Source organism: Alligator sinensis, unplaced genomic scaffold, assembly GCF_000455745.1.
Source record: "Alligator sinensis unplaced genomic scaffold, ASM45574v1 scaffold135_1, whole genome shotgun sequence".
NCBI classification, from domain to species: domain Eukaryota; kingdom Metazoa; phylum Chordata; order Crocodylia; family Alligatoridae; genus Alligator; species Alligator sinensis.
Window position 1 is genome coordinate 883,376 of NW_005842293.1, and position 27,911 is coordinate 911,286.

The window sequence follows — 27,911 nt, forward strand, 5'->3', positions numbered from 1 at the left end:
CTTTAATTCTACAAGCAAAAGCAGATTCAGGCCTTAAATGTCATTAAAATGCTGGCTTTTGAACACTAGCTTCTCAATATTACTTCCAAAACCGCTCTGTCTAGTGGCAGTTGGGGAATCAGGCTGCAGTCATTGTCAGAGAGAAAGAAAGAGATGACCAGAAATAGAACTGGAACATTGTAAATGAGCCGTGAAAAACACATCCAGACCCAGATGTGTCACCCAAAAGGTTTGGCAGGACATTGAGAAGCAGAGATGATGCAGACATGGTCATTTTTTAGTGAGGGGACTAGGGCCAAAATAAAAGGCTGCACAGTTTCATGCTGTTCTTATAGCTCTGTGTACTTCCCTAGAGCTGCAAGCATGACACTATTCATATAAATGCACAAGGGGCTTAAAAGTCCATGACCCACTGAAGCAGTGGTTGGCCTATATGTCAGTGTTTTATATATCTCCCTATAGTCTGATATGCAGGAATGATTTATTCCTACAGAGTGGGATAATTATTGCCAAGAAAAAAGAAACCTGAATCTGGAAATCTTCCAAATTTGGCTTCTCCTCAATAGAGGGCTTTTGGTTTATTTTGATAATATCCCTTTAATTCTTTTTGGCTTCATTGTCCCAGCTCCTTGGTTCCAACTTCCATTTCATTGACATTTGGGTAGAGATGGGCCAAAATCTAGATCTATATTTTGAATACAGCCAGTATTTGGGAGGGTATTTTAAGTCCAGAGATTCAATTTGAACTCATTTCTAAGGGAAGTGTATGAAATTGGACCCCACTTACCTCCAGTTCCATCAGACTGGCTGTATGCCTGGTGCTCAGTCAGGAGTCCAAATATAGTGAAGTGTCATTGAGGTTTTTGAAAGAACACCCCCCAAAAGCCACACTTAGAATGAGGAATGAAGATCACTGTCAAAATGGGAGGAAGGGAGCTACACTGCTCTACTAATAGTTATTTCTACTACTTTTCAAAGAGAACCCTTAAAAGATGTTTAAAAAAAGATAGAAGAGGACTAGTCTCCATTGGCAGCTGAGAGCTTTGGCTATACAATACTGGTTTGCTGTAATTCATGTCAACCATATTTCTGGGTTCATTTTACAAGCTTTAAAATAGCCTATATTTGCTTCTTACATGGATCTAAAGTCACTAATAAGTCTGGACCTCTGACAATTCTTTAGTTGGCAACCTACAGCCAGCCAGGGGTTGGCAACCTACAGCCAGCCAGGGGTTGGCAACCTACAGCCAGCAGGACTGAAGCCATTGGATCCAGCTGGGAGCCAGGGGACATTCAGTGGCGGAGGCTTCCCCATGTTGTGCCATGTCAGAGAAGCAGGGAGAAGTGGTGACAGTGGGGTCTGTGTGCCAGACTCTCAGACTCAACTCTGTTTACACCTACTTTCAGGTTACATTACAACAAAGCAAAGTACAGTTTGTGGGGATTTGGCCTGTGGTCTGAATGAAGCATACCAAGGGCCACAAATCACTGACATGTGTCAGCTTTTGGGTGGTCTGTATGAAATGAATTGGTTGACCTTAATATGCAGGAATCCACATCAGAAAACCACTTCCCGGCTCATACTCTTGTTCTCTGTCTTGCACACGTTTACTCTCAGGAGCAATTTAGACTCGCGTGACTCTGAACTGGAAACATCTATTCATTTGAATGAAGATTGTCTGGAGCATAACACTTGTTTGAAAGCTCATTAGAGAGGTGAAAGAATGCATCTACCTCAAGGGCGAGCCACCCTTTCATCTTTAGAGTTGGTTTCTGTGGCTCACGTGTGAGGCCCATTGGTAGAATGAGGCAAGGCAATCAACTCTTCTGCTGAATGTGTGCCTATTTCTGTTAGCTAAACAGTTTCCAGTCCTGTCAGTCCATTATCTCACACCTGCACTAAGTTCCCTTTTAATACAAAACAGAGGATTACCCAGTGGAGAAGTAAATAGGATGATCTACTGAGACTTTAAACTTCTCCTATAAATTCATCTTTTATTTCCTCTCCTTCCTACTGCCATCCCATATGTCAGTATACCATACAGGCTTCTAAGCTCCTAAGAAGTGCACACAGTGGACAACAATTTACAGATTCCCATTGTTTGAGACCAGTCAAGTTATGTCAGATTTTGCCAGACCTACTTAACTTTTAATAGGTGGGTGAAGTCTACACTGACGTTTCAGGGGTGTAAACTCAGTATTTTAGGCATTCTTATAGGTTGTTAACCATTCAAAATAATTTGCTGACTAGGACTGGTTCTGCACTAACATTTTTCTTATATGCTTCCAATAATATACTTTTTTTTATGGCAGACATTTGGTTAGATGATCTTATTCCAGATTTCTTGCAGCAGACATTGCTCTTAAACAGTAGACATTTTTAGGTAGATAAAACTGGCACAGTATCTTGTTCATATGTGTAAGAAGCCAGAGTGTCACGTATACAGGACTTGTCCCGCTTGAATTCTGGCAGTTTGCAGGACCAGAGTAAAAATACCAAAAACTCATATGTCTGTGTAAAGTACATGGCACATGAAAGAAAAGGTGGTGCTTGGACTCTGAAACAAATGCCCAATCTAATATTACTTAGTTGCAACGACTTTAGTGGCAATTGCCATACTTATTGTTTATATTATGGTCCCTGCATGTCCCAGATAAAGTCACCATTGTGGTTGGCCCCAGACAAACCTATAACAACAAGCAGTCCTTGCCCTGGAGAACTTACAGTCAAAAAAGACAAGAAAGACACAGGTTGAGATAAAGGACATATTATTGTCCCCTTTTTTACAGATGGTGATAAGAAGTGCAGAGATGCAAACAGACTTGCTTCATGTCATAGCAAATCTGGGAACTGAATCCAGGTCTCGCACGTCCTGGTATTGTGCTTTACACAGGCTGACATGGATTTTAGGCTTTATTGACATACCAATTTCTGTGAGGGAAGATAATCCATAAAACCTGCCCTCCCTTTCAACAGTGAACCTAAATCTTCAGCATGAGCTTTCAACACTGTTGCCTCAGAGATAATGGCAATTCAGTGGGAAAACCAAATGATTCCTAGGGCTTGTCTGATCAGTTAGCAAAGTTTCCAAAGCTCTGTCGGATCCAGTTGGGAAGAGGCACCATTTGAATGTAAATCATTATCATTACAATTCTGTTTTTCTCCCTTTTTAATAGACAAGATAACTTGAGCCTTGTCACACAGAACAAAACCACCAAAAATGAACTTGTCATTTCAATCTTTTTCATATAATTATATTCTGAGGATTCAGACAGTTGGGTGGGTTTTTTTTGCATTATTTCTCCCCTTAGGCGGACTCTTAGCATCTCCCAAGCACAAATAGACTGCTTATGCTTTAGGGAGAACAAAATCCACCCCCTGTGAAAGCACTTTAATAGAGCTCACCAAACTGCCCTTATTTTCCCTTAACTCATTTTAGACATCAAGTTAAAGCAGCTGCTTGTTGTCAAAGTCCTGAAGTGAGCATGTACAAGTTATATGGCAGTGGATAATGAAGGTGATATGGATTTAACCACAGGTGGAAAACACTGGCTTAAGTTAGAGGTGTTCGAAGGTCCTCTCAGGCCTAGCCGCCCATTGAAATAAAATAATAAAATCGATGAAAATCTATTAAATTGATGAAATTCATGGTTAAGATGCAGCAGTTTCTGCAGTCAACTGCATACAAGGGAGTCATAATGCTAGTGATGCATTTTGCCAACTATTACACCCCAGCCCAAACGACCAGGTATCCACGTGTATTAGGACTGTCTGTGGAGACCCCTCACTATGAATCCGGAGTATGTAGAGCTGTACAGTGACACCTTAACCACAGTGCTGCCAGAGCCCACTAAGCCACAGGTGTCATTAATAAACTAAGAGAGCGCTCGGGAAAAGCAACTCAAAAGAGTATGTATAGAGCCACACATCAGTTATCTCAATGAACTAATTTCTGCAATGTTTGTGCATCTCCACTACAGTTAATGGCGCCTCGGCAGTGCAAATGGGAGCACTTATGTAACCTTCTAGCTAATTTGCATTGGGTAAGGACTGGATAGACAACCCCACAAACATTACCTCTGAACCTATTATTATGGTGGCTATTGGGAGGTGAAAGAGAAAGGAGGGAAAAAATAAAGATAATGCACCAGAGGTTTTATTACAAAAGATCTCCGAACAATTTACATCCAGAAATTACGTGACTCACTACTGAAATGCACCCACCCCTGAGGTGGAGCACGTCAGGTTTTTAACAGTAATACCGCACAATAGTTCTGCATAAGGATATTACTGTATAAGGTGTTGCTATGCCCACTTGAAACCCCGAGGAGAAATGTTTACGTAGGCAAAGTTCATGCCAAAATAAAGTTGAGTTTAGGGATTACTCCTGAAGTTGGCTTCCTTTGAACACTGCAAGCAATATATGCTGCTCATCCCTCTACATTTCCTCTGTATAAACAATATTATATAGATGGTAGGAAAAGATGATGATAGATTAAGAATAGGCCCTGAGAAATCATCCTTTTTGATGGGGGTAGAGGAGGATAGATACTGTGGGAGGGAATGATTTGCCTGCCATCTGAATCAGCTTGGCTCTGGAGCTGATGAGGGTCACAGTATGTTTCTGGTTGGTGGTGCTTACAGCAGGTGTGGATGAGTTGCAATCTCTGCATGAAACCTTTTCACAGCTGTTCCACTCCTGGTTATGGCTATCAGATGTTTCTTCCCCACTGCCATGTCAGCAATCCAGGACATTGTTTAAATTGTGTGTCACAGCTTTAAACTGCATTGAAAACAAAATGTGTCAGCCCTTGGCATGCCCAGTCATGATTCTTTGTGCTTTAGAGCCACAGTTTAGTCCTCACCAACAATTATTTTAAATACCAGTGGAAAATTTATATTCTGCTTCTATTCTTCATCTTTAAGAACTGTATTTCTTGTTGCTCTAGCCTGCCATCCCCTTGCATTGCTAGAGTTGTACAGTCTATCACTTAGTGTGGGGCAGCAATGTGTGCACTCTCTAGGAGTGGGTAACTGTGAGCTGTTAGGAGGAAGTAGGGAAAAATTTTGGTAGTTTGTCTACAGCAGCAGAATCACTGAAATCAGCCATAATGCTCTACTAGCAGAAAAGTTCAATATCTGTAATCCTAAAACTGAGAGATGGGGAAAGGCTTTTGGTCCTCTTGCTCCAGACTCTTCCCATAGAAGGTATGAAAAACACCCATAGAATAGACTACTTGGTTCTCCATTACACATTAAAAGTGAGCCATAGTAATCCTGGTGTCTTTGTTTGGACAGGTAAATGTGAAAAGAGATCAACCAACTTGTCTCTGCTCACTGCATTAAAAATCATTCAACGAGGCCCCAGACTCTTTTCCCATTGGTACTATAGCATTTATTCCAGCAAAGTGATTGTGATCTGAGAAGAACTTGGCTAATGGTGATGCATCCTTTTAACCATAACCTTGGAACCTCCAGGAGGAAAGCTGCTTTGATATCATTCGGACCTTGTCCCAGTTGAAGGAACTTGGTGCTCACTCTCTACGCAGAGGCTCAGCACTCTTGTCTAGGTTTTTAGTCAGTGTTGAGATCAGCCATAAACTGGTTTGGAATATTCACTGCAATAAAGATGCCTCAAGACATTGAGTCTAGAGGGCTGGACTGTATCATTCAGATTTATGTGCCTTCTGAACAGATTTTTGTGCCTTCTGACATTTATGTGCCTTCTGAAATAGCTGAACAATGGAAGAAAAGAGGTAGATAGGCCCACCAAAAGGGTAGTAATGCATGCATATGTAACCAATGCATGTGGCAGGGGAAGCAGCAAGGCCTTCTGGAGAAACTCAGTGGAACTTCCAACCCCATTAATATTGAGACAAGATCATTCCCATTGTTCTGGTCCCTGCTGGTGGAGAGTACAGGGCATGAGACACCGCTGCCAGATTACACTCTGAAATCTTCCTCCTCCCTTTTCCCAGAGATACTTGTGTGCATGGCTTGAGGCTGGCGATGGACAGACGGGAGATGTCTGTGAATGTGGAAGATGGTTTCAGTGATACTTAGAATGCATACTAAGAGGATGTCTCTAGTTCAGGTACAACATGCCACCTCTTGCACTCTCAAAATCCTCAGTTCAAATCCTAGGGAAAGCAGCTCCTTCTTGGATGAAGCTTGATTTTTGTGATTCCCACCTGTGAACTGATGCAAATCAGCTCCTAAAATGTAGGAGTCAATGATACTCAGGGTAGGGGAGAGCACCACCCAAGGGAGGTGGTGCTCTCCCCTACCCTGGGGGTCTTTAAGAGGAGGTTAAATAAGCATCTAGCTGGGGTCATCTGAACCCCGCGCTCTTTCCTGCCTATGCAGGGGGTCAGACTCGATGATCTATTGAGGTCCCTTCTGACCCTAGCATCTATGAATCTGTACACACAAACAAGGAATAGATACATGGCCTTTCTACAGTGGTCACCTTTCCTGTTTGATGTCACTGCTTCTATCTACACATGCTCATTTTGTTCAGAAATGGGTGTACAGTATGGCTGCCGTGGCCTACAGGTAATATATGAGGGGGTTTCTAATGTCTGGCACATACCTCCTAAGTCTATGACAGTTTTCAGGGAAGCAAGCTATGCTTCTCCAAAATGTTGAGGCTCCAGGTTTTTGGTTTTTGTTTTTTTTTTAAGTGAAGAAGAATTTTAGGGCGTCGCCGGGGGGGGGGCGGGGGGCGGGAGGCGCACCTGTGGAGTGCCCAACTAAAAGATCTGAAAGGGATCTGATTTCCAGAGGATATGTACTTGTCTCTTTGGAAAAGAACTTATTCTTAAGGGACCTCAGTCAAGAAAGCGAAAACCTGAGACATCTACAGTCAGTAGTAGCATTTGAAAATGTAGGTCCAAGTACCCATGTGCACCTCCTGATGGAAAAGGCAAAAATCCGACAAAGGGATCATGTTTCCCCTTAGCACAACGAGGCCCTGATGGAGCATTCGGTGGAAGTGCACTGAGTGGAGCATTTGGTCAAATTGCCAAGCAAATAATAGTAACCAAGCAGAGCTCAGCATTTAATTGCAAATTCTTTAGTTTTCCTATGGAGAAAGACAGAGGAGAACTGAAGGATACCAAGAGAAAAGTTTAAAATTGAAGCAATGAATCAGTGTTCTTCCTGTCAAGAACTAGCCTCATACCTCTTGGATCATTTTTTTAAATCACCCCCAGACTAGAGGCAAACTGACACATGAATATGCCTTTTTTCTCCCCTTCCTCCAGCGATGAAAATTACAAAATCAATCCATATGACTGGAACTTCATGGTCTCAAAGCTGCTGATCAACCAGTGGGGAAAGTTTAATAGAGAGAAGAATAAATAGGCTCAGACTTTCAGCCTCCTCACTGACCGCAATATTTAAGATGTGAACATACTATGCTGCTGAAATCCTGTGTTATTCTATTCTTGACTTGCCATCTGAGTCTGACTCATTGCCCTGGTAACAAATTAAAACACTTTTATGTGTTTTGCAATTCAGTACCTAATTTTGTAGAACCAGGGAAACCGGCTCCTGTGATTTCACGGTGCAGGTCATTTTGCTATATCTCACTGCTCTGTGCTACCCTAGCTTAACATTCTTCCTTTCATAGTCCTAATTAACTTTGAGTGAAGTCTTGCCATTCTTGTCATGCATGCCCAAGTCAGAATTGCACTTATGTTCTGGGATGATAAAAAGCCGAGAGCTTGCATGGAAGCTTCTGAACAGTACAAAATGGCTAGTGAATGAAAATTATTGTTCCCTTATCAATTGTCTGAGCAACTGTGGGGCAATCTGCAACATCAGTGCTGTTTCTCTATGCTTGTGATAAATGGGCCCAAGTGATGGACTCTTCCCCCACACAGTTATTTGGCAGATTCTTGCTCTGCATCCCTAGTAGGGTGTCTTGCTCATCAACACCCAGCACAGCTTGTTAATTGGGTATCAGATGCCTAGATTTTAACCCCTTATAGGACCAATAGATTATCCAGTCTGACCTCCTGCGCATGCAGGTTGTATCCAGTTACTCCTGCACTGAGCACACTAGTACCTCCTCACATCTGAAGTGAACTTTTGTGCCTCATCCTTCCCTCTACACCAGTTTTCTTCTCAAGGTCATTCACAAACAGATTTTTAACAAAGTTGTTAGTACAGCAAAATTCACATCTGAAGCCACCTTCCTTCCCTGTGGTTGAGCATAATTTTGGCTTTCAATTAAACCCATCTTTAATAAAAATGAATGAAAGATATAACATCACCTTGTACATGTATCAGTAACTGTATTGGTGAAGGATGGCAGTGTATGTAGAGCTACTTTAAGATTTAACTTCCAGTTCTGCTGCTTTAACTCTGCTGCATCTTTAGGGACCACACTGAGTTTCATATTGCCAGGTGGAAGGGAACTGCTTTCTGATTCCAGTAGGTGCAGCACTAAAACCATCTACAGACTGGGAGAAATGCACATGATGTTGGGATGCAGAGGTGCACACTGACAGTGTCTGTTCTGCACTATGGAACTCATTAGTCAAGTCACATCTAGGATACTGTGTGCTGTTCATGAGCCAAACCCTGATCTGATGCAATTGTGTGGGGCAAGGAGTGTAGAGTGCCTCCTTCTTTGCTAGAACAGCTCATTACTAGGTAAAGAATGCTAGGAAAAATAACTGGCTTCATCTCTAGTTGCTGCACTACACACAGCCCAGATGGGATATGGCCAGGCACTTAGTTAACACAATGGATACGCCCAAAAGGCCTTGTATGGTGAGTGCTAGATAGGGAGTGAGTACTTTTCCTTTTCAAAGAAACAGAAGGGTGTGCCTTGCCCTGAGCCCTCTATGATCTGATCAGGCACTGATAGGAAGGCTCTTGTTCCTCTTGCATACTCAGCACCTGTCCTCCCACTAACTAACTAACTAGACTAACATGACTAACTACTGAGGGCAGGAATATGTCTACTGCTAGGTCACTACTGAGACAGGAAAGGAACAGGATGCAAGAGAAGGGAAAGCAGCAGAATGAATGGGGCAGTATAAGAGTCTCCTACTGCTGGTCTTGGATGTAAATGTCAAGCATGTCCGACATGCTTTGGATAGAGCCATCAATCAAAATCCTGTCTGTCAACTCCAAAAAGAGTTGGAGATGTTCTTTGGTTTTTGAAAGATAAGAAAATACTGTCATAGTGGCTATATATAGGACTTCATATGAAGGTGGCAACGTTGGAGTATTGAATATTTTTATCTCAATAGAGGAGGAATCTGTCTATCTCCCATAAAATGCTGTAGGGGGATGCTATGTACTCAGTTCATGCACATAGAAAATATCATAAGCTTTAGCTTAGTATATTCTGTTTCTTCTAAGGGGTAACTTTCATACTCTGATTTTTTTCTCCTTGACTCAGTTTGTTCCTGTAATTTGCCTCCTAACCCAGTTCACGTCACCAAACAGCATTTCTGTGTGTACTTGATACACTTCAAAGAAGCATAGCAGTTTCATGCACATTGCAGTGCACAGAAACTTTCCATTTTTTTCTTTGTCAAAAATATGTTGTATTTAGTTTATTTGTATGAGGTAACTGTTCCCATGGATGAAAAGAGTGCAATGTGGAGAGGAGGGTTTTCACTGGTGCAAAGAATTCAGGTTGAATTAGTCACTCTCTCTGGCATTCTGTTCCCAGAAACTCTCTGTCCCTCTCAGTTAGATAAACCGAGTTCTGTGTAGTTTATTGTGGAGGTACCTTGCAAATGAAACACTGAAAACCAAAGTCTGGTCCTCTCTGGACAGGCACACAAAATTGTACAGCTTAGGTTTTACTTGCTTTTCCTTTGTCAGAATTCAGCCCACGCTCACTCCTGAGTTGTATGTTATGTGCCAATAAATGGCTTGTGCCCTTCACTCCAGGGATGCATACTCCATTAGCACTTGCTCGTATATGAGCCATAGAATTTTCTGGTTGGGAGGGACTTCCAGGGTCAGCTAGTCCAACCTGTTGCAAAAATCTAGGGGTTTCTAGCCCTAAACCATCCCAGATAGATGCCTATACAGTATCTCCCAGAAAGCAAAAGGAGCTTCTACGGTTTCCAATGGTAACTTGTTCCACTGTCCTACTTTCCTTACCATTAGGAAACATTTTCAGAATTGATCTAACTGAGGTTTACTACAGTTTAAAACTATTGCCGCTTGTCCTGCTGTCTGTGGCAAGGAAAAACCCTGCTTCATTTTCTTGATTGCAGCTTTTCAAACATTTGAAAACTGCTCCCACGTCCCCCTCCCTTTACTTCAGACTTAAACATACATGACACATTTAGCCTCTCCTCGTAGCGCTTGCTTTCTAACCCCTATGGATTCATACCTACCGTTTATGTCATACACATTATATTCATGTACACAGAGTGGTCTAAGTGTCACCAGGTTAGAAACCACTAGAGATTATTTGAACCTAAAATACTCTTGAACTTTTTAGGAGTTGGGCTCTGACTGAGAAATTCTTGGCTATGATCTGTGTCTTGATGATATTATTTTAGCAGCTCCGTTGGAGCTTGTATGCATGCAGCACTTGGAATGGTTTGAATTCTTTGCTTGTTGAGGAGTGATGGGATTTGTTTTAATTTTTGGCTTCATAGAAACTCCTTCTCAAGAGGAAGAAGAGCTACTGCTTGTTGGGGAGGAATGTTAAAAGGATTCTTTCGTGGGAGTTGAATCTCTAAGTAAATAGTCTTGTGTCTGGCACTAAGCTCTTTCCACCTCTTCCAGCTCCATACTGTAAATAGGATGAGTTTGTGAAATATATCCTGCACTCTGCCTTTATGATTCTCTCTCCTTGGCACAGCATGGCATGGCATCTAGATCTTTTTATTAGCTTTGTAGGATGAAATGCCACATCTGATCAATGACAATTAGCATTTTATGAAAATCAAGAGGAGATAAAGAGGTCAATTCACTGTTTTCCATGTAGGAAAGAGAGAACATTTCCATTGGGGTTTACTTGATCTTCTCATTGCAGTTGCAAATGGGCATGACATCTGTGCACACTCAAGAAATGGACTAATATTGTTCTTGAATTAACTATTAGGGAATAGGATTGTATAAATGGCTGTCCTCAGAAGGATGCCTATAAATTAGATGCTTATAATAAGGAACTATCCAAGGCCCTTATCCAAAGCTCATTCATTGCCATGGTAGCTTTTCTTTTCTGCTGACTACAGTGTGCTTTGAATAACTCCCCAACAATTTAAAATACACTAATTATCTCACCTCTCCCTTGATAGCTACCTTCTCAGAAGTGCTAAAGGTCTGCACAGAATGTCCCCAAAGATATGCTACAAAACATCATCCCATGGTGTAATCAAGAGTGAACTCATGTCCCGTGCACCCTGTGCAAAATTGTTCCCATGGATCTAGTCTGTAAGTGAATTGTTTGCTGATATGGGGGAGAGAGTTGTTTATTGCACAGCAGGGATGTATTATCTGCATGGTGCTGAAAGATGAAAGATTGGACAGGGGAGGTGTTAGGGATTAGATGAAATGACAGAGAGGGGGGGTGGGGGGTGGGGGGGGGGGGGGGGGGGGGGTGAGCTTGTCTCATTGCATGTATACTGCTGTTCCAGGAGAGGGCAGGTTAAAATGTGAATTGTTAAAAGTTCTTCAAGAGGTCTTAGGGGTATTGGTTGCAGCTGCGTTGGTCTAAGGACATAGGGAGACAAGGTTCTTTGGTTAAATGTGATATATTTTATTAGACCAACTAAATAGTTGGAAAAATTGTTCTTGAAAAGCTTTCAGGTATGAACATCCTTCTTCTTAAGTGTTCTTAAAAAGTCTTTGAAGATGGCTATGGCAGCCTCATTTGTTACTCTGCATCAGATTGGAAATTTCAGTAAAGAAAAGGCAGTAATGGGTTTTCTCTTGGGAATGATTACATTTTTTTTTCACCAGCTTGTTTTTCCAAAAATCTTCAACTGAGAAGAGTCACCAATTTGAATCATTACAAAGAGGGAGCCAGAGAGCAGTATGTTTCAAGAGTTTTCTCTGCATCTGGCCAGCACTTTCCACTATTCATCATTAAACTCTGTTGTTTTGTAATCAAGTCATTTCAAGAGCATTATCAAAGCTAGTTGAAGGGGTGAGAAGAGAGGGAAAACAACCCAGAAGGTCAAACTTATTTCTCTACATTGTGGCTGCATCTACACGAGATGCTGACTGCACAGTCATTATTGGCAGTCATTGGATACTTGTATAAACAAGTACTAAATGAAGTACTACAGGTATAAACACATACTAACCCAAGTTACTGAGCAGCAGCATTGATGAACAGCTTTTTTGTGATGTTGACAGCGCAGTAGCCCGAAACTACTGCACAGTAGTGTCGCATCACGATTGCTGCCACACGATGCCACTATGCATTAGACTTGGGCTACTGTGAAGTCAGCCTCTCATGTAGATGCGGCCTGTGAGGTCTAAAAAATACACACAAGATTGCAGTCTTGCAAGATTCCTTTACACTGGCTCTACAGTAACAATGCTGTGTACATCTGAGGCCTGACTTTAAGCCTATGAGGGCTCCTATTGATTTAAATGGGCTTTAGAAAAGGAACTGCTGGCACTTTTTAGCCGAGGTTTTTAAGTGCTTTACAAACATAAATTAATTCTAGCTTCACACTGTGCTTCTAAGCCTTGGGAGTCTATTTATCACTATTCTAGAGCTGGGGGAGCTAAGGCACTGGAGATAATCCTCATTGACTCCCTTGTCATCTGGTGTTTGCATAAAATCACACAGGAACTATGAGGAAAGAGCTGGATCTGAGGTCCCCAGATCCCTACTCATGTGCTGTCAGAACCATCCTTCCTCCCAGTCTGCCTTTGTTCCTAATACCATTCTCCTCCAGATAAATATAGCACAGCATCAGCAACATCACATGAAAGACCAAACTGCTTTGAAGCCTCAGATTATTCCAGCTTCTCTCCATGATTAAAACAACTGGCATGCTACAGAGGCAAGATAAAGTCATTGTTTCTTACCCTTCCATTCTCACTACATCAGCATTTCTGAGGTTAATTGTTAGGATTAACAGCTAGATCTAGTATGTGTGCAAGCATGATCCAACAGGGTGGCAAATGAAATGTGTCACAGTGGCTCATATATGGAATTACCAAGCTCAAGGCATCCTTGGTGTGGACTATTCTGCACCCCACAGCGAAAAAATATCTTGGTGCTTTATATTATTAATTAGTTAATTAAGTTTTTCAGTATTCCTATATAATATATAGTTATAGCCTTTATACAGATGGGTGAACTGAGGCATGGGGAAGTTAAATGCCTTCCTCACTATGGCAGCACTAGAGCAATATGCCCAACACTTGCCATTAACTAGTAGGAAAATACCTTGACTGGCTGTTTTGACTCTGAGTTCATCTTTACTGTTTTTGTTAGCAGCAAATGGATGAATGACACTGTTACAAAATATTTGTAACAGGTTTTCACTTGTCCTGAAGGCTAGAAGGTAAAATCTGAGGCACAGGGAGAGGGGGTTGTAAAAAAGAAAGGAAGAAAAGGAGGATGGCTTTAAAGGTATTTATGCTTTTCACTGCAGCTTGGATGACTCAAGCCTGTTGAATGGGATAAATTATGAAACTTCACTCTAGGATCTAATCCAGCCCACAGTGATAGTGGCTGAAAACTATAGCTGTGTGATGACTCGCAGCTTGCATGAAATAAATCAGTGACTAATTTAAACTCCTAGCAAAGTGCTGTTTTGTATCAGAAAATGCATCTTTGGGTACTTTGGCATCTTTGGCACCAACTGTCACTCTTGTTGGCAGGCATGATACAGTGACGTTGCGGTGATGCAAGCTGAAGTGCCCATGAAGGGTTCTTTGGTTGGGAAGTCCCTACCTTTCACTGTTCATTGTCACAAGGGCTGAGTACAGACAGTCAAAAAGCCTGCGGTTGAATCACTTCAATTGTCACAGGTTAGTTTAAGCTGCATAGATTGAACCAGAAAACAAATGAGCAGACATTCACTATTGATTCTGGAAATGCAGCCACATGCCTGCCATGGCTCAGGCCAGAAGACCGGAGCAGACAGCCTGGGCCAAAGTTAGCCCACCCTGTGAGGGGAGAAGAGTGGGGTTTATGGGGGAGGTGCAAAGCATCCTGGGATGCTGGGGGGGGACACTGTGAATTAACTTGAACTTGGAGGGATCTGGGACAGAAGTTTAATAATCAGATTTAACCTAAATCAGTTAAGTCTGATACTACATCCATCCAGGTTTATCTTAAACTGGTTTTGGCCATTTTGAAAGCAGTTTATGTGCCCTGAACTTTTGTGTTACAGATTTGAACTGGTTTCTGATCACTTTATACCAGTTTCTGTGTAATTTCTATCCCTAGCCAAGGAGATCACAAGGAACCAAGCTATTGTTGAGTTTAATTTCCATATGTCTTTGCATGTTACCCATCTGGAATGTACCATATAAATAATCAAAGCCAGTCTTCAGTCTTTTCTATAACTTCTAACAATTATAAATACTTTTTAATATGAACTTAGTGCTGATAAAAGGTGTGGATTGACTATCCCGGAACCACTAGCTCTCATCTACCACAAACAGGTTAAGCGTGTCCACATTATCCCCCCTTTGACATGCTTCTGTCCTGACCTAAAAGTTGTTAAAGTTGAGGAAAATGAAACCTCTTGCATAAAGCTATAACAAGACTAACAATAGTATCAGCTGTACGACATTTGTTTTCAGAAAGCTGCCTTGAAGAGGTAAACATTTCATGTGTCCCATCTTGTTGTTGTCAGATGTGGGAATTGTTGATCACTACACAAGTGGGCTGGATTTAAAACATTGATTAATAATAACCGGTCACCCATGCCCTTAAACCAGCTCTGCTGTTTGGTGGCCACACCAGAAGGAATTCCAGTGCATAAACTTCAGGGGCAACAATTCACATTTTCTTATACCAACAGAAAATCTTAGAGACATTCTCCAAATAACATCTTAATGTTGTGTCTGCAAGAAGAGTTTCTAACAGAATCAAGGTTAAAAGATTTAGTTGAATGCATATACCAAATTGTACTTGAATAGGCTACACTCTATTGTACTATATAGAGTTCTAACTATATACAAATATATTTGCATAGAAATGCAAACTTTTCCATATAGGCCAAGCACATGCGTTTTAGTGAATATTTTCATACAATATATTCATTTGCCAGTTTATATCTCTATCAAATACTCTATGCCTTTGCAAGCCTTTGAAGTCAAACATTTTGAATGTTGAAGGATTCAGGCTAACATTATACAACAAGTGCCTCAGGATGGAAGAAATGGCACATCAGGAACAGGAGGTCTAGTGCAGGTAAAATTAAACTTCATATCAATCTTTACTGCAAATGCAGATGAACCCACACTTCTTTAGAAGGTAAAATGAACCCACCCTCCTTCAGAAGGTAAAATACAACTCGTATTTAATTATATTATGCATAACTGTCATATAATAAGACTATATTGTATCATTTGTTTAGCACGGATATTAACTGTATATTATATCATACCTAATGTTTATTATATAGTAAAAACAATTGTACCCTTATGGGAAATGGCAGAAACAATGTGGGACTTTAAAATCAGACTGGACAAAGCATTAAGGGAAAAACTGTCCTAGGAAAAAATAACCTTATTTAACTGCCTTGCTCTTGTATAGCATTTTCTATCACTAGAACTCAGGCAGGAGAGACATGAAATATGAAGGCTTTTGAAGGTCTAACTTCTGTGATTCTGCATTCTTGACTTAATGCAGTCCTGACTTTGGACAGGTGATAGACACAGCAAAATATCACCTGAAAGTTGGAGCACACAATATTTCTGGCCTGACTGATGTCAGGTAGCACCAGAAAATTCCTGAAATTGCCTTCTTGAAATCTTTGCACTCAGAAAGGCAAGCTATTTTTGGATAAGCTTAAGATTGAATGTAGTTACTGCTGAGATCAACTCAAAATATCCAAATATCACAGGGAGAAAGCAGACAGCTTTATCAAGTGAAAATAATCTCACTCTCTCTCAAGTATTTTTTTCAGTGTTACTAACATGAAGGGTTTCACAGCTCTTGGCACATAATGTTGCAACTCTCTTTGCCTATGAAGATACTAAGAAACATGAACCCTGCTTACCCCTTCCATATGGATCCTGGGAGTTGGTGCCAGCCTGTATTGATTAAGTTGTAAACCTCTTGGGACTCTCCTGATGGAGGCAGGAGAGGACAGGACCCCAGATCTTTGGAGTGAACCAAATCTCATAACATTTTGTCCACATCTGACACCATCCAGTAAGCGAATTAGAAGCAAGTTGGACGGTAACTCTTCAATACTGCAGGAGACGAGAGTTCTGCATTCTGGGCATCTCAGCTCCTTCTGGGATTTCAGTATTCTCTGCAGACAAGGCTTGCAGAAGGTGTGCTGGCATGGTAGCACCTTGGCTGTGACATCTAGCTTTTCAAAGCACACAGGACACTCCAACAGGTCAAGTAAAGCTAAATCATCCATCTTCAGTGGAGAGCTTGAGTTGTAAGCCAGGCCAGAAAAGTCCACATGATACATTCACTTGAGCATAGGTGGCTCCTTTTCATACCCTCAAAAACGATGCTGTAATCCTAGGATCAGAAAACCATCCTGCATGAAGCAAAAGGGAGGGGGGAAAAAAAAAGAGCAGAACTTCACTGCTACAGTATGTAATGTATCCCACCTACATTGCAAAGCAATGCCTCACGAGCCAATTTGCAAATGTATACTTTGCTCTCGCATCCAAGTCTGAAGTGAGTCATTTATGATTCAGTACTAGTGAGAAGAACAGTATTCAGGCTCAAATCGGTTGCAGAACAGATCCGGGCTCTGTTCGCTGGGGCAGATAAATAACTGTAGGTTAGAATGAGTTAACCATATTAATTCATGCCTGTAAATCAAAGCATCATTGACTGACTGAAACAGGACAGGAATGTTCCTTCTTGCGTGTAACATCTGAACACTTTAACGCTTTAATGCTACGCAGTCTCCTGCTTACCATGTTAGTTATGAATACAATAATAAAAGATTTCCACCTGGTTAGGTGATAAGGTAAACATCATATTGAACCTTATTCACACACACACTGTCTCTATTACTGTTTAGCTAAACGCACACACTCACATGCATACACACCCACATCTTACAACACCCACATGCTATTTCATTTTTAAGATCCTTCCTAATTAAGCTTGCTTTCTACTAGTTTTTAGCAGCAATTCTATAAAGCCATTCAAATACAAGTATTATTCTTATACCTAGTTAAGGAGCTCTGCAGTCGCATCCTCACCTGCCTCGCTTATCCAAAACAGCCCCAAAAGTAATCATTATTCCTCCCACAATGTGAAGTCACTCAACCTGTTTAGCTCCTTTTTCAGCTGCCTGTTCATTTGAACTGAAACATGTATGAATTTTGGATTCAGGTCATGGCTTGTGGAAACATGTATAGTTCCTTAACACATTCAGAGGCTCTGTGTGTATGAGTGTGTATGTGTGTGTGTATAATCCCAACAAGATCCTATTTACCAATAATCCTTTTTCTTCTGATGTTGAAATACATGTTGATAACCCTGAAACCTTCCTTCTGAAAACCCACTGAGGCTTATTTGTCTCGCATGGACACAGAGATTTTGTACTGTACTTTTGCCTAGTAATCCTGGTCGATATACTTTGGACCCTCTCCCCACTAATGAGAGAGGGTTATAATCAGTTTAACTGAGCCTTCATTTGTTAAGCAGAATCTAGAGATCATTAATTCTTGAGTACCACTAACCTTGTATTTGTGACCCTTCATAGGCAAGATCAATTCTGCACAGCTGAAGGGATGACAGCTCACTCCCTCCCCAAAATGCAGCCCTATTGAAAACTTTAACAACTATCTATCTATGTTACTGGCTTACAGATCAACTTACTTGCACAGCCCTGTTAACTCCATCACTGCCTGATGGATCCTCTCCAGAAAGTTTCAGAAAGAAGCTCCTGCTTATTGGTCCTGGTTAGGAGGCAGATGCTGGGTTGGAGGATCTGACCTCAGTGGAGGTATTCTGGACGTGCACTGCAGAAGTGAGATAAGATCCTGGCTCTGAGTCTTTCTCTATACAGCTGAGCTTGTTTCTGAGAAAAGGGTGGAACCACTTTTAAAGCTTTATTCTTAGGAACTCTCAACTAAGCAACACAAAACCAAGAAAAAAAATCTGGCTTCGTGTTGCTTTCTATTTCTGAGAATGTATTTAATTTAACTCAGCATTGTAAAAGCATTGGATTTATTGTACTGGAACAGACCAATGGTCTATATAACTAGTTGTCTGCATCCAGCACTGACGGATACTGGAGGCTGGTGACCCTCCAATGGCATGTGCACATGTGATACTTTCTTAAGAGGTGGGAAGCAACTGTCTGATCAGATTTGATGATCTACTTTGTTTTGTAGTATTGTATCATTTACATACAAACGGTGTAAGGGCACATGGTATTTTTGTTCATGTGCCTTTTATTAAAACTTACAAAGCTCTTTGCCTCCAGCTCCTCATGTCATTCATGTCAGTCTGTTCCACAGGTTGTGTTCCACACAGGCTCACAAAAAAGCGTACTTACTCCTTTCTAAATGTTTAATTCATAGCAAAGATAACATTGTGACAGCCTTGTTAGGAAGCAGGGCACTAAGGGCCTGTTTTCACAGCCTTTAACACACTATTTGATAGTTTCAAAATAGAACAAGGCCTGGGTATATAAACATACTAGTTGGTATATACCAAAAGGCATATTTTTAAAGCTCTTAAATGCATATTTAATTTAGCTTGGCTATTACATTTACAGTAGGTTAAATGCTAACCAATTATTAAACTAATTATTGAGACATCACAGTGTGGCAGATATTATTTTTGAAGGAGCCAAGTTATTAATCATCGGTAAAGGCATTTTAGCCTTCAATGAATGCAAAATAATGTACTGTACTTCATTCTGTCATTACTATGTAGATAGAAATTCCAGGGAAGTAAAGTAATCATTGGCAGGGGGTGGTTAATTCACTTCCAACTAAATCTAGGCGGCTTGTTTTCAACTTTGCAGTGATACTCATTTGAAGGGATAGTCTTATTTTAGACCCAACTCTATCCAAATGCTCTCCATTATTTATTTATTTGCTGTTCTTCAATAGCATGAAGAGGCTCCAGTTAAGACTGAGGTACCTTGGGGAGAGTGGTCAGAGTAGAGAATCTGGTCCAGGGAGTTTGGGATCTGGGGTAGCAAACTGTGCGCCAGCTGTTTCTAGAAGTGATCCAGAGGAAAAAAGTCCTGCCCTTATAAGTCCCCATAAATGTATCCCAGACACAGCTACTTCAATGAAACTATTTCATCCTACAGTTCTTTTTTTCTAGTAATACTTGGACTTATAAATGCCACAGACAGCAGGGAGCCTGCTCCTGCTCCCATTAAATTAGCAACTTCAGTAGGAGGAGAACTGGGCCCAATAGGCATGGGGGATTTTTTGAAGTTTTCCAGCTCAGCAGGATTTACAGCTCTGCAAGTTGCTGACCCTTCATCTCAGAAGCTCAAAACTCTTGTCTGCCCCTGGGCACTCAGTGCACTTCAGTATCACACCTTAAAATAACAGCATCTAGCACTGAAACAAACATCTTCGCACTTCTGTTCAACAAAGCATTGTCTAATAAGGATTGTTCTCTAATTAAGTGCTAGCTCCAAGTTATAACAAAATGCCCTGTCTAGAAATTGGACAGGCAGGCAATGGAAGGAAATTCATGGTGCCTATTAATTTCTGTTGTTGATATCAGCAGCTCCTGTTTTATCAGTTGACCTCCTTTCCAGATCCTTGCCTTCGCTCATCTATCCTCATGCGTTGGCTTTGTAGCAAGGGAGATAACTAGATGTAGGGATGAGTCAAGCAGATTTTTCTCACAAATTTCTGCCATCTCGCAAAAGAGCATGTTTTATTACTGTACAAGTACTCCAGGGAGGAGAAAGGGATTTGAATTTAAATTAGCGATTTGTATTTGCTCCAGTTTCATTCAGTGCTTCTGGTAGGTCTTTACTCTTAGCCATATTTCTCCTCATCCCCTCTATAAGCAGCAATAAAACAGGGACTTAATTTTGAGAACAGCTGAACAGAGCTGGTTGAACCCTTTATAGCCAAATTTTTCCAGCAAAAATACAAATTAAATGAAAAAGTTTTCCATATTTTGCCCATTATGATAATTTTACTTAAACCATGTTTAATCCTTAATCTGCTTTGGATAAAAATACTGGCAAAATAGCACTCTACTGAATCTAGTCCTCATATCCTGGGTGATGCTTTTTTTGAAAATCTTTCTCATTTAGTTCAAAATATTAGACTACATGTTTCTATAATCTTAGAAGAGGACCCGAATCTAGCATCCAATCCTACACATCATCTTGCAGGGCTGGATTTTATAACATAGCAATTGTTCTTTGAGGATTTGAGAGAAATAGCCTTTCAACTTTTCTGCCTCTCTGCTTTCAACTTTTAGTTATAAACATTTACACTGATTGTAATCACATGGGAATGTCAGTTCATACTTGGACTTGGAGTAATCATAGCAATCTTTTTGTTAGGCAGTTCCCCATCTACAAAATGAAGAAGATGGGGTGGAGGCAGAGGGATTGACATTCTTCATCTGTCTCATATGTGTGGATTGCCTAGCACAATGAAACCTTGATCTTGATTGGAGTCTCTTAAGTGCCACCCTAAGATAAAATATATTCCTTTGACTATAAGACACTTTAACAGGAAATATTTCCTCTAAAAATACCTGTCTTAAGTTTGAGTGAAAAAGAAAAAGTAGAGAGCTCTAATATGCATTATAGAAGTGCCTTAATTGAAGTTTTATTTTTTTCTTTAAATTGAGTCTGACAATTGAAGTGTGTCTTAAATAATAGTACGTCTTATAGTTGAAAAAATATGGTCATATCTATAACAATATTTAGCAGTTATACAATCCTTTAAATCTGCAAGGTTTTTTTTCCCAGGCACTAATTAATCTGTGCATGGTCCTTGAGTATATGTATTATTCCCATTTTATAGCTGGGGAGCTTGGGATATGTCGATCAGTTTGCATAAGGCCGTACAACAAATCAGTGTCTGAACCGAGATTAAGTTATGAGACTTTCCTGGATCCCAATCCATGCTTAGCCCATTGTACATAACTGATTTGGCAGGTATTTAAGCACACATTTTTATCTGAGGGGTGTTGGTTCTGGCTGTGCTGGTCTAAGGACACAGGCAGACAAGGTTATTTGGGTAAATGTAATATCTTTCAGGCGCCTGTGCTTGAAAGCTTGTAAGAATATTTTTTCCACCTATTCAGTTGGTCTAATAAAAGATATCACATTTACCCAAATAACCATGCCTGCTTGTTTTATGTTAAACATAGCACACATTTAGCCTACATAATAGTACAGATTACCATTTCCCCAGAAGTATCACTGCTAGTGAAAGATTCTGTTCTGAAATCAATTACAGAGGACAGAATGAACACATCTAGCTTCATAGGAATTTCATAGGAATTTGTCTTCCACTTCCCACCTGAGTCAGATTTATTGTTATTAATGGGAAGAGCAAAGTCCCAAATGAATTGCTCAATGTCTGAGGTGGTGTGATGAGGTGCTGTAGTTGTCTTCTCGGCTAAGTACAGACATTCAAAAAGCCTGAGCCTGAATCGATTCAGTCTTTGCAAGTTAGTCTAAACTGCATAGGCTGAACTGAGAAGCAGGTGAATAGACATTCACATTTGATTCCAGAAATGCAGCCACCTGCATGCAGTGGCTAAGGCTAGGGGCTAGAGCAAGCCCTCCCTTCCCTTTGGCAGTGGTAGAAAGGGTGGAGGGAAGCTGGGAGAGAAGCCCTCCAGGCTTTTTCCCCCCACCTGCTCAAGCTAGTGGAGGGGGGGTCATGGCCAGGCCTTGGCAGGTCACTGAGTATGTTTGGAGAGGGGTTTAAATCCCCACTCCAGCCTGCACAGTCCTCAGCCAGGGTGTGCCTGGAGCGGGGAAGCAGCCCCTGCCTGGCTCTTCTCTGCTTGCTCTTCTAGTGGCACGGGCGGGGGCACCCTGAGGCCAAGACCAGCATGGACCCCAGTGAGGGTCTGCCTTGCAGGAGCGCAGCAGCCCCTGCCAGGCTTTTTCCTGCTTACCACTGGAGCAGTGAGGCCGGGGTCATGGCCAGATGCCAGCCCAGGCCGGCCCCCTGAGGTGAAGTGGGGGAGGAGAGGGGTTTAATCCTCCCTCCAGCTCCTGCAGCAGCAGCCCCTGCCACGCTGGTTCCTGTGGCTTGAGTGGCAAGTGGGGAAAAGCCTGGCAGGGGCTGCTGTATCCCTGCCAGGCAGACTCTGGCTGGCTTCCTGTGCTGGTGGGAGAGAGAAGGGAAGATTAAATCTACCTCTGTCCCCCTGCCCTCCCCTCTTTTGCCTCAGGGGGCTAGCCTGCACCAGTTTGGCCATTCCTTTCCCCAATGCCGCTAGAGTGACAAGTGGAGGGGGGAAAGCCTGGCAGGGGCTGTTATGCCCTTGCCAGGCAGACCCTGGCTGGGGTCCCATGCCAGTGGGGGGGAGGGTTTTATCCCCTCTGATTCCCACCTTTGCCTCAGGGGGCTGGGCCAGGGTCTGGCCGCACCTCCCTCCCCAGAGCAGGGAAAAGCCTGGCAGAGACTTCAGTCCGGAGAAGAGTTTCCTGCCCCCACCCCTTCTCAGACAGCCGGAGCAGTGATAGTGCTCAGGCTGGGGAGCAGAGAGGTGGGGCCAACCCTGCTCTGGTGGAGCAGACAGCCAGCCCAGCCCAGCCCAGGGCTGCAAAGCATCCTGGGATGCTGGGGGACTGTAAGATAACTTAAACCAGGAAGGGATCAGTGACAGAAGTTCTTTAAACTGGTTTGACATAAATAAGTCTGGCTTAAATAGTAAACTTAACAGCTTATGGCTTAAATAAGTAGCTGACTTAAATAAGTTAAGCTATATTCAACCGGGTTTATCTTAAACCAATTCTGGCCATTTTGAAAGTGGTTTATGTGCACTGAACCTCCGTTCTGTTACCCGTTTAAATCAGTTGCTGATTACTAAAACCAGTTTATGTGTAATTTCTATCCCTAGCCCTCTAGACCAGTGGTTCTCAGCCTTTTTAGATTCAAGGCACCCTTTGTAGACTTGAGGCACCCTTCCATACCTTTTGTGAATTGAAAGGCCTCCCACTTCAAAATGTAATGTATTTATTACGGGGCTTATTGCTTTGCAGAGGGGGCCAGGCAGTTGGAGTGGGGAGCAGCCAGGCAAAGAGAGCCTGAGCCTGCTTTTATCTCCTCACACCTGAAAACTGAGCCTGCCTTTATCTTTCTATCTCCTCACACTTCCTGCAGCACCCTTGAAGGATTTTGCAGCAACCTGAGTGCCCTGACACCCTGGTTGAGAGTCATTGTTTTAGACCAGGGGCGGGCAATTATTTTGGGCAGAGGGCTGCTTACTGAGTTTTGGCAAGCCATCGAGGGCCTCATGACAAGCAGCCCAGGGCAGATAAATATTAATTTTCTAAATTTTTTAGGGGCCCTGTGGGCCGGATAGAATGGCCTGGCAGGCCGCATCTGGCCCACCCCTGCTTTAGACTGTCAGCTGGAATATTGTGCCTTTGCCTACCCTGTCCTGAAATGTGAAGTATTTTCATGAGTAATTCTGAAAGATCTTTGCCTTTGAGCATGTTCACGAACATTGCAACTGCTACGCTGGATTGGAACCATGGTTGTTCCCATCCAGGGTTCTACCTTCAGCAGTGGCCCGTATTATATTCTTCAGAAAAGGGTACAAGAAACCTCAACATTAGACACAGAATATAATTTATCTTCCACATTACATCTCCTCTAATTCTGAAGAGCTGGAGTCTGGATTAAATTAGAGTTCTGTTTCAAAATGCACCAGCTTTAGACACTTGTAACTAGATACAGTATTGTTGTTTTCCATATAAATGTCCAAGCCCCTTTCCCCACTATATCTAGCTAAGTTTTTACCTTCAACCATATCCATAGGATGCGTTTTACAGATTCATTACACTTTATGACAAAACTATTTCCTTGTATTTTTTCTAAAAGTCATTGAATCAGTAGCTTAACTAACAGAGAGGGCAACTTGTGCTGCCCTCGGCGCTGCCCTTGGGGGAAAAGGGGGTGCAAAAATAGCTGTGACTACAGGCAGTGCTGTCCTGGGGGTTGAATGACTGCCTGGGGTGAGGAGCTATGCTTCTGTATTGAGTGCCCCCTTTTGCTTGCATTATGGGACTTGTAGAGTAATATTTAGAGTATGTCTTATAGAGTATTATTTTGTTCTTAAAAGCTATGGAGAGCAAAATGCTTTACAAAGGTGGGTAGAGTTATTTCCATTTTGTAGAAGGGAAAGACAAAGGCTCTGTGGCTTTTCAGGAACATCTAGCCAGTCTGTGGCAGTCCATAATAAGACCCAGACCATGTAACCTCTTTATCTAGCTTTGCCTCACTGACACAGATTTGATAGCCTTGCTGTATTTAACATTTTTTACTGAAACCACTGAGGCAGTAGGGTGTATTCTTCCCTGCTCCCCCAAGTCATATTCTTTTAACAGCAAAAGTATATTTTCTCCTTCTCGCAGCTTTCTTGGTCCTCTAGAATGCCTTTACCATTTTTAGTCAACTTTCCAAGAACATCTGCTTTCTAGCAAAGGAAAAATATTGAATATTTCAGCACAAAGACAATGTTATAAACTTCTGAAAAATGCCTGTTGGAAAAATGGTGTTACAAATTTAACTTACAGGTATCTCTCTGTCCTTAACTTATAATAGCAATGCTTGCCAAGTTTAAAGAGGGGAATGAAGCTGTGCACCCTCTGTGCAGGGGTATCTCCTACCAAGAGTGGGGCATGGTTCATGCTTGTGCCAACCCAAATAGTTGGTGCTAGGGAGGTTGGCTAGCAAATTAGGAAAACCTCAGTGACTCCCTCCCACATCCCTCCACCTAATCATGCGTGCTACAATGCCTCTGCAATGTCACAACACAGAGCTGCAGCTAAGGGAGCTCTGTATGAGCGCCACGTATTAGGAGTGCGTGTGCGTGTCAGAGATGGAGCTGACAGAGGGCATATGCATGACAGCATTTCACTTGGGAGTTTATAAAAAGCCTGTTGTTATACTGTATATCACAAATGTATGTCACACTCCTCCTCCTACAGGGAAATCATGGACCTCTTACTCTTTTTATAGATTGTGGAGGGCAGGAGAGGGGGTGCCACTTACAAGCTGCTACAAATTATAGATCTAAAACTAACAGCTTGTCCTCCTACCCACCCACAAACACAACACACAGGCCTGCTATTGCTGTTGTCTTTAAAGGCGGGCAAACGGGAGAAGATTCTACCTGTGCTTCCAAACTTTAAAACCAATGCCTGAGATAAGATTGTTGGGGGAGAGGTGTCTGTGTGAGCAGCTGTCTTTACACTCCTGGTAGATATAATTTGGATTAGCTCACTTTGACGCTCACCTTCCAATGCATTATTTTGGTCTGAGACATGACTAAGGCAACTAACAATACATAGCTGCTGTAGTCTTGTGATGGATGCTGTACATACCACCTGCCTAGTTCTAATTTAGGTTTTATGGTTCCTATACCACCATAATGGTCATGGCATAGGAACCCAGACAGAATAGAAAATAAACTTCTTTGATCTCTTAAATCTTCCAAGCCACAAACCAGTGTGTGTGGCAGGCATGCTGGTAGCAGCCCGGCTTGCTGGCTCAAAAGGGCTTTAAGCCATTGGTAGGACTTTCCCACCAAGCAGGAGGTGGTGGAAGAGAGGCTGCCCTGCCCCTGCCCAGAGCAAGGTGAAGAGTCTGGGCCTGGGTGAGGACCCTACTGCCCCTCACCCTGATTGGTCATTTTTGCAATCTGGGGTGGGGGGGGCGGAGCCTCCTGAGGCTATAAAAGAACAGCGTGCCGGCACACGGACACAGCTTTGAGGGATGAAGAAGATGGGCTAAAGAAGAGCTAGGGAGAGCTGCTCAGTGGGGCAAATGTGGTGGTTCCAGAAGAGCCCGAAGACCCCTTCTTGTCACTGAATGGGGAGCGGCGAGCGGTGTAGCCCACAGCAGCGCTGCTGAGAAGTGTGACAGTGGTGCATGGGGTGAGACCCTGGAGGCTGTATGAGGCAGCTCTGGTGTGCACCTCTGGCGTGCAGCCAGAGGCATGGTGCACGGGTTGGTGCATGGACAGGGGACCCTGGAGCCATATGAGGCGGCTTGGGTCCACAACCCCAGTAAGCGGCCAGGGGTCAGTGCATGGACGGTGCACAGCATGGTCCAAATGGGACCGAGGCCTGAGAGCTGTAAGAGGCGACTCAGGCCTTCAACTCCTGGCATGAGGCCAGGAAAGCTCACTGCAGGCAACGCTGCATGGAGGGTCTGGGAGTGGACCCAGGCCCCAGAAGCTGCATGGGGCAGCTGGGACCTGCAACCCCCCCCAGCATGAGGTCAGGCATCTGAAACCCAAGCTTTGCACAGAGGGCTTCAGCATGGACCGAGGCCCTGAAACCTGGCAAGATGGCTTGGGACCCCAACCCTGGGCAAAAGAGTTAAGCCACTGGTGCATAACATGGTACACAGGGCCACCAGGGCTGGTGGGCCCAGAAGGAGAAAGAGACTGTTGGCACCTCAGGAGAAGAAGTGGTGACTTGTTGGGGGAGAAAGAAGGACCCTCCACCCTGTTCCCTGGAGTGTGAGTTCCTGGGGAAGGGGATTCCCACAGGGGAGGTGGAGGCAGGGGGTCCACCTGGGTCAGTGGAGCTGACCCTTCAAGGGGGAGTCTAGAAGGGCAGGGCTCCCCGAGTTTAAATGTATTATAGTTTTTAGGGGCATTTTGGCTGGGCTGGGAAAAGCCTAAAGGGCACAGGGGGAGTTTCTTCCCCAACAGCCAGGGCCATGGGGATGCAGCCAAGGCTCCAGAATGGAGTGCAAGTTGGTAAAGTCTAAACTAAGGGGTATATTAAAATCATTAATCTGATATAATGAGGCTAAGTAGTGATAGAGTATATATATTTAATATGTTTATATTTAATGTTTAAATAGATTTGGATCTGACAGAATGTAAAGCTATAAGACAAGTATTGAAAATTAAATTTAATTCTTAGTGGGATAGTTAACTGTATCCTGAGGGGGGATATAGGACTATGTAAATATTACCTATAATCTTGATAGTCTAAATGTTTTGTTATATATGTATATTTTAGTGACACCCTTGTTGACACTTATTTATGGTTCACCTTTACTTACCTGTTTGTTATTTGTTCTAGGGTCGTTAACTTCCTGCGTGGAGTGTGAAGCCCTTGAGATGGGGTAATCCTCTAGTTGCCATTAATAGAATATAGTATTGTGTAAGTGATGATATATTGTATATATGTTGATTAAGAGTATGTTTCTGTAAATCTTATATAAAGTAATAAATTTGTATATAGTGAAGATGTAAAGTATGGATCTGACTGTCTGTGGGGAAGGCGAAACTGCACGTAGCCAGCAGCTCTCCCTTCACAGAGCACTTGCCCTGCCAACATCTCCCTTCAGTTGGAGAAGGGGGTACACAACCCAGTCCACCCAGGTTACCTGTGCATTACTAGTAGTTGATTGCCTATCAAAATTCTCCAAGGGAAGTCTGCTAGGGAGGTCTCGGGGGGAGGGGGGTCTATAGACACCCCAAAATTCTCATTAGCTCCCCTGTATCCACCCCTCTCAGTGCCACCCCTGTTCAAGACCCCCCACCTTTCCCTCCCAGGCTGCCACTGCCCAGCTTATACAGCTGAGCCTGCCC

At 42.6% G+C, this 27,911-nt stretch overlaps 3 protein-coding genes across 16 annotated transcripts in view; 2 read left to right on the top strand and 1 right to left on the bottom strand.

Moving 5' to 3' along the window:
* The window catches only part of SH3RF2 (SH3 domain containing ring finger 2), a 107,765-nt gene extending 89,375 nt beyond the window's left edge, over nucleotides 1-18,390 (bottom strand). For 8 of the 10 annotated variants that reach the window (XM_025209524.1, XM_025209525.1, XM_025209526.1 and 5 more), the window contains exons 1-2: nucleotides 17,849-17,969; nucleotides 16,189-16,686 (exon numbers count right to left, since the gene is read on the bottom strand). In XM_025209524.1, coding sequence (XP_025065309.1) covers nucleotides 16,189-16,614 — 426 coding nt within the window. In that variant the 5' untranslated portion in view covers nucleotides 16,615-16,686; nucleotides 17,849-17,969. The other 2 variants (XM_025209528.1, XM_025209530.1) reach the window with 2 other exon arrangements.
* The window catches only part of GRXCR2 (glutaredoxin and cysteine rich domain containing 2), a 40,897-nt gene continuing 26,199 nt past the window's right edge, over nucleotides 13,214-27,911 (top strand). The window contains exons 1-2 of one of the 5 annotated variants that reach the window (XR_003095124.1): nucleotides 13,214-13,984; nucleotides 27,400-27,480. The gene's annotated coding sequence lies outside the window, so the exon portion shown is untranslated. The remainder of the gene's footprint in view (nucleotides 13,985-27,399; nucleotides 27,481-27,911) is intronic. The other 4 variants (XM_025209534.1, XM_025209535.1, XM_006028176.2 and 1 more) reach the window with 4 other exon arrangements.
* The window catches only part of PRELID2 (PRELI domain containing 2), an 80,115-nt gene continuing 79,603 nt past the window's right edge, over nucleotides 27,400-27,911 (top strand). The window contains exon 1 of the mRNA XM_025209543.1: nucleotides 27,400-27,442. The gene's annotated coding sequence lies outside the window, so the exon portion shown is untranslated. The remainder of the gene's footprint in view (nucleotides 27,443-27,911) is intronic.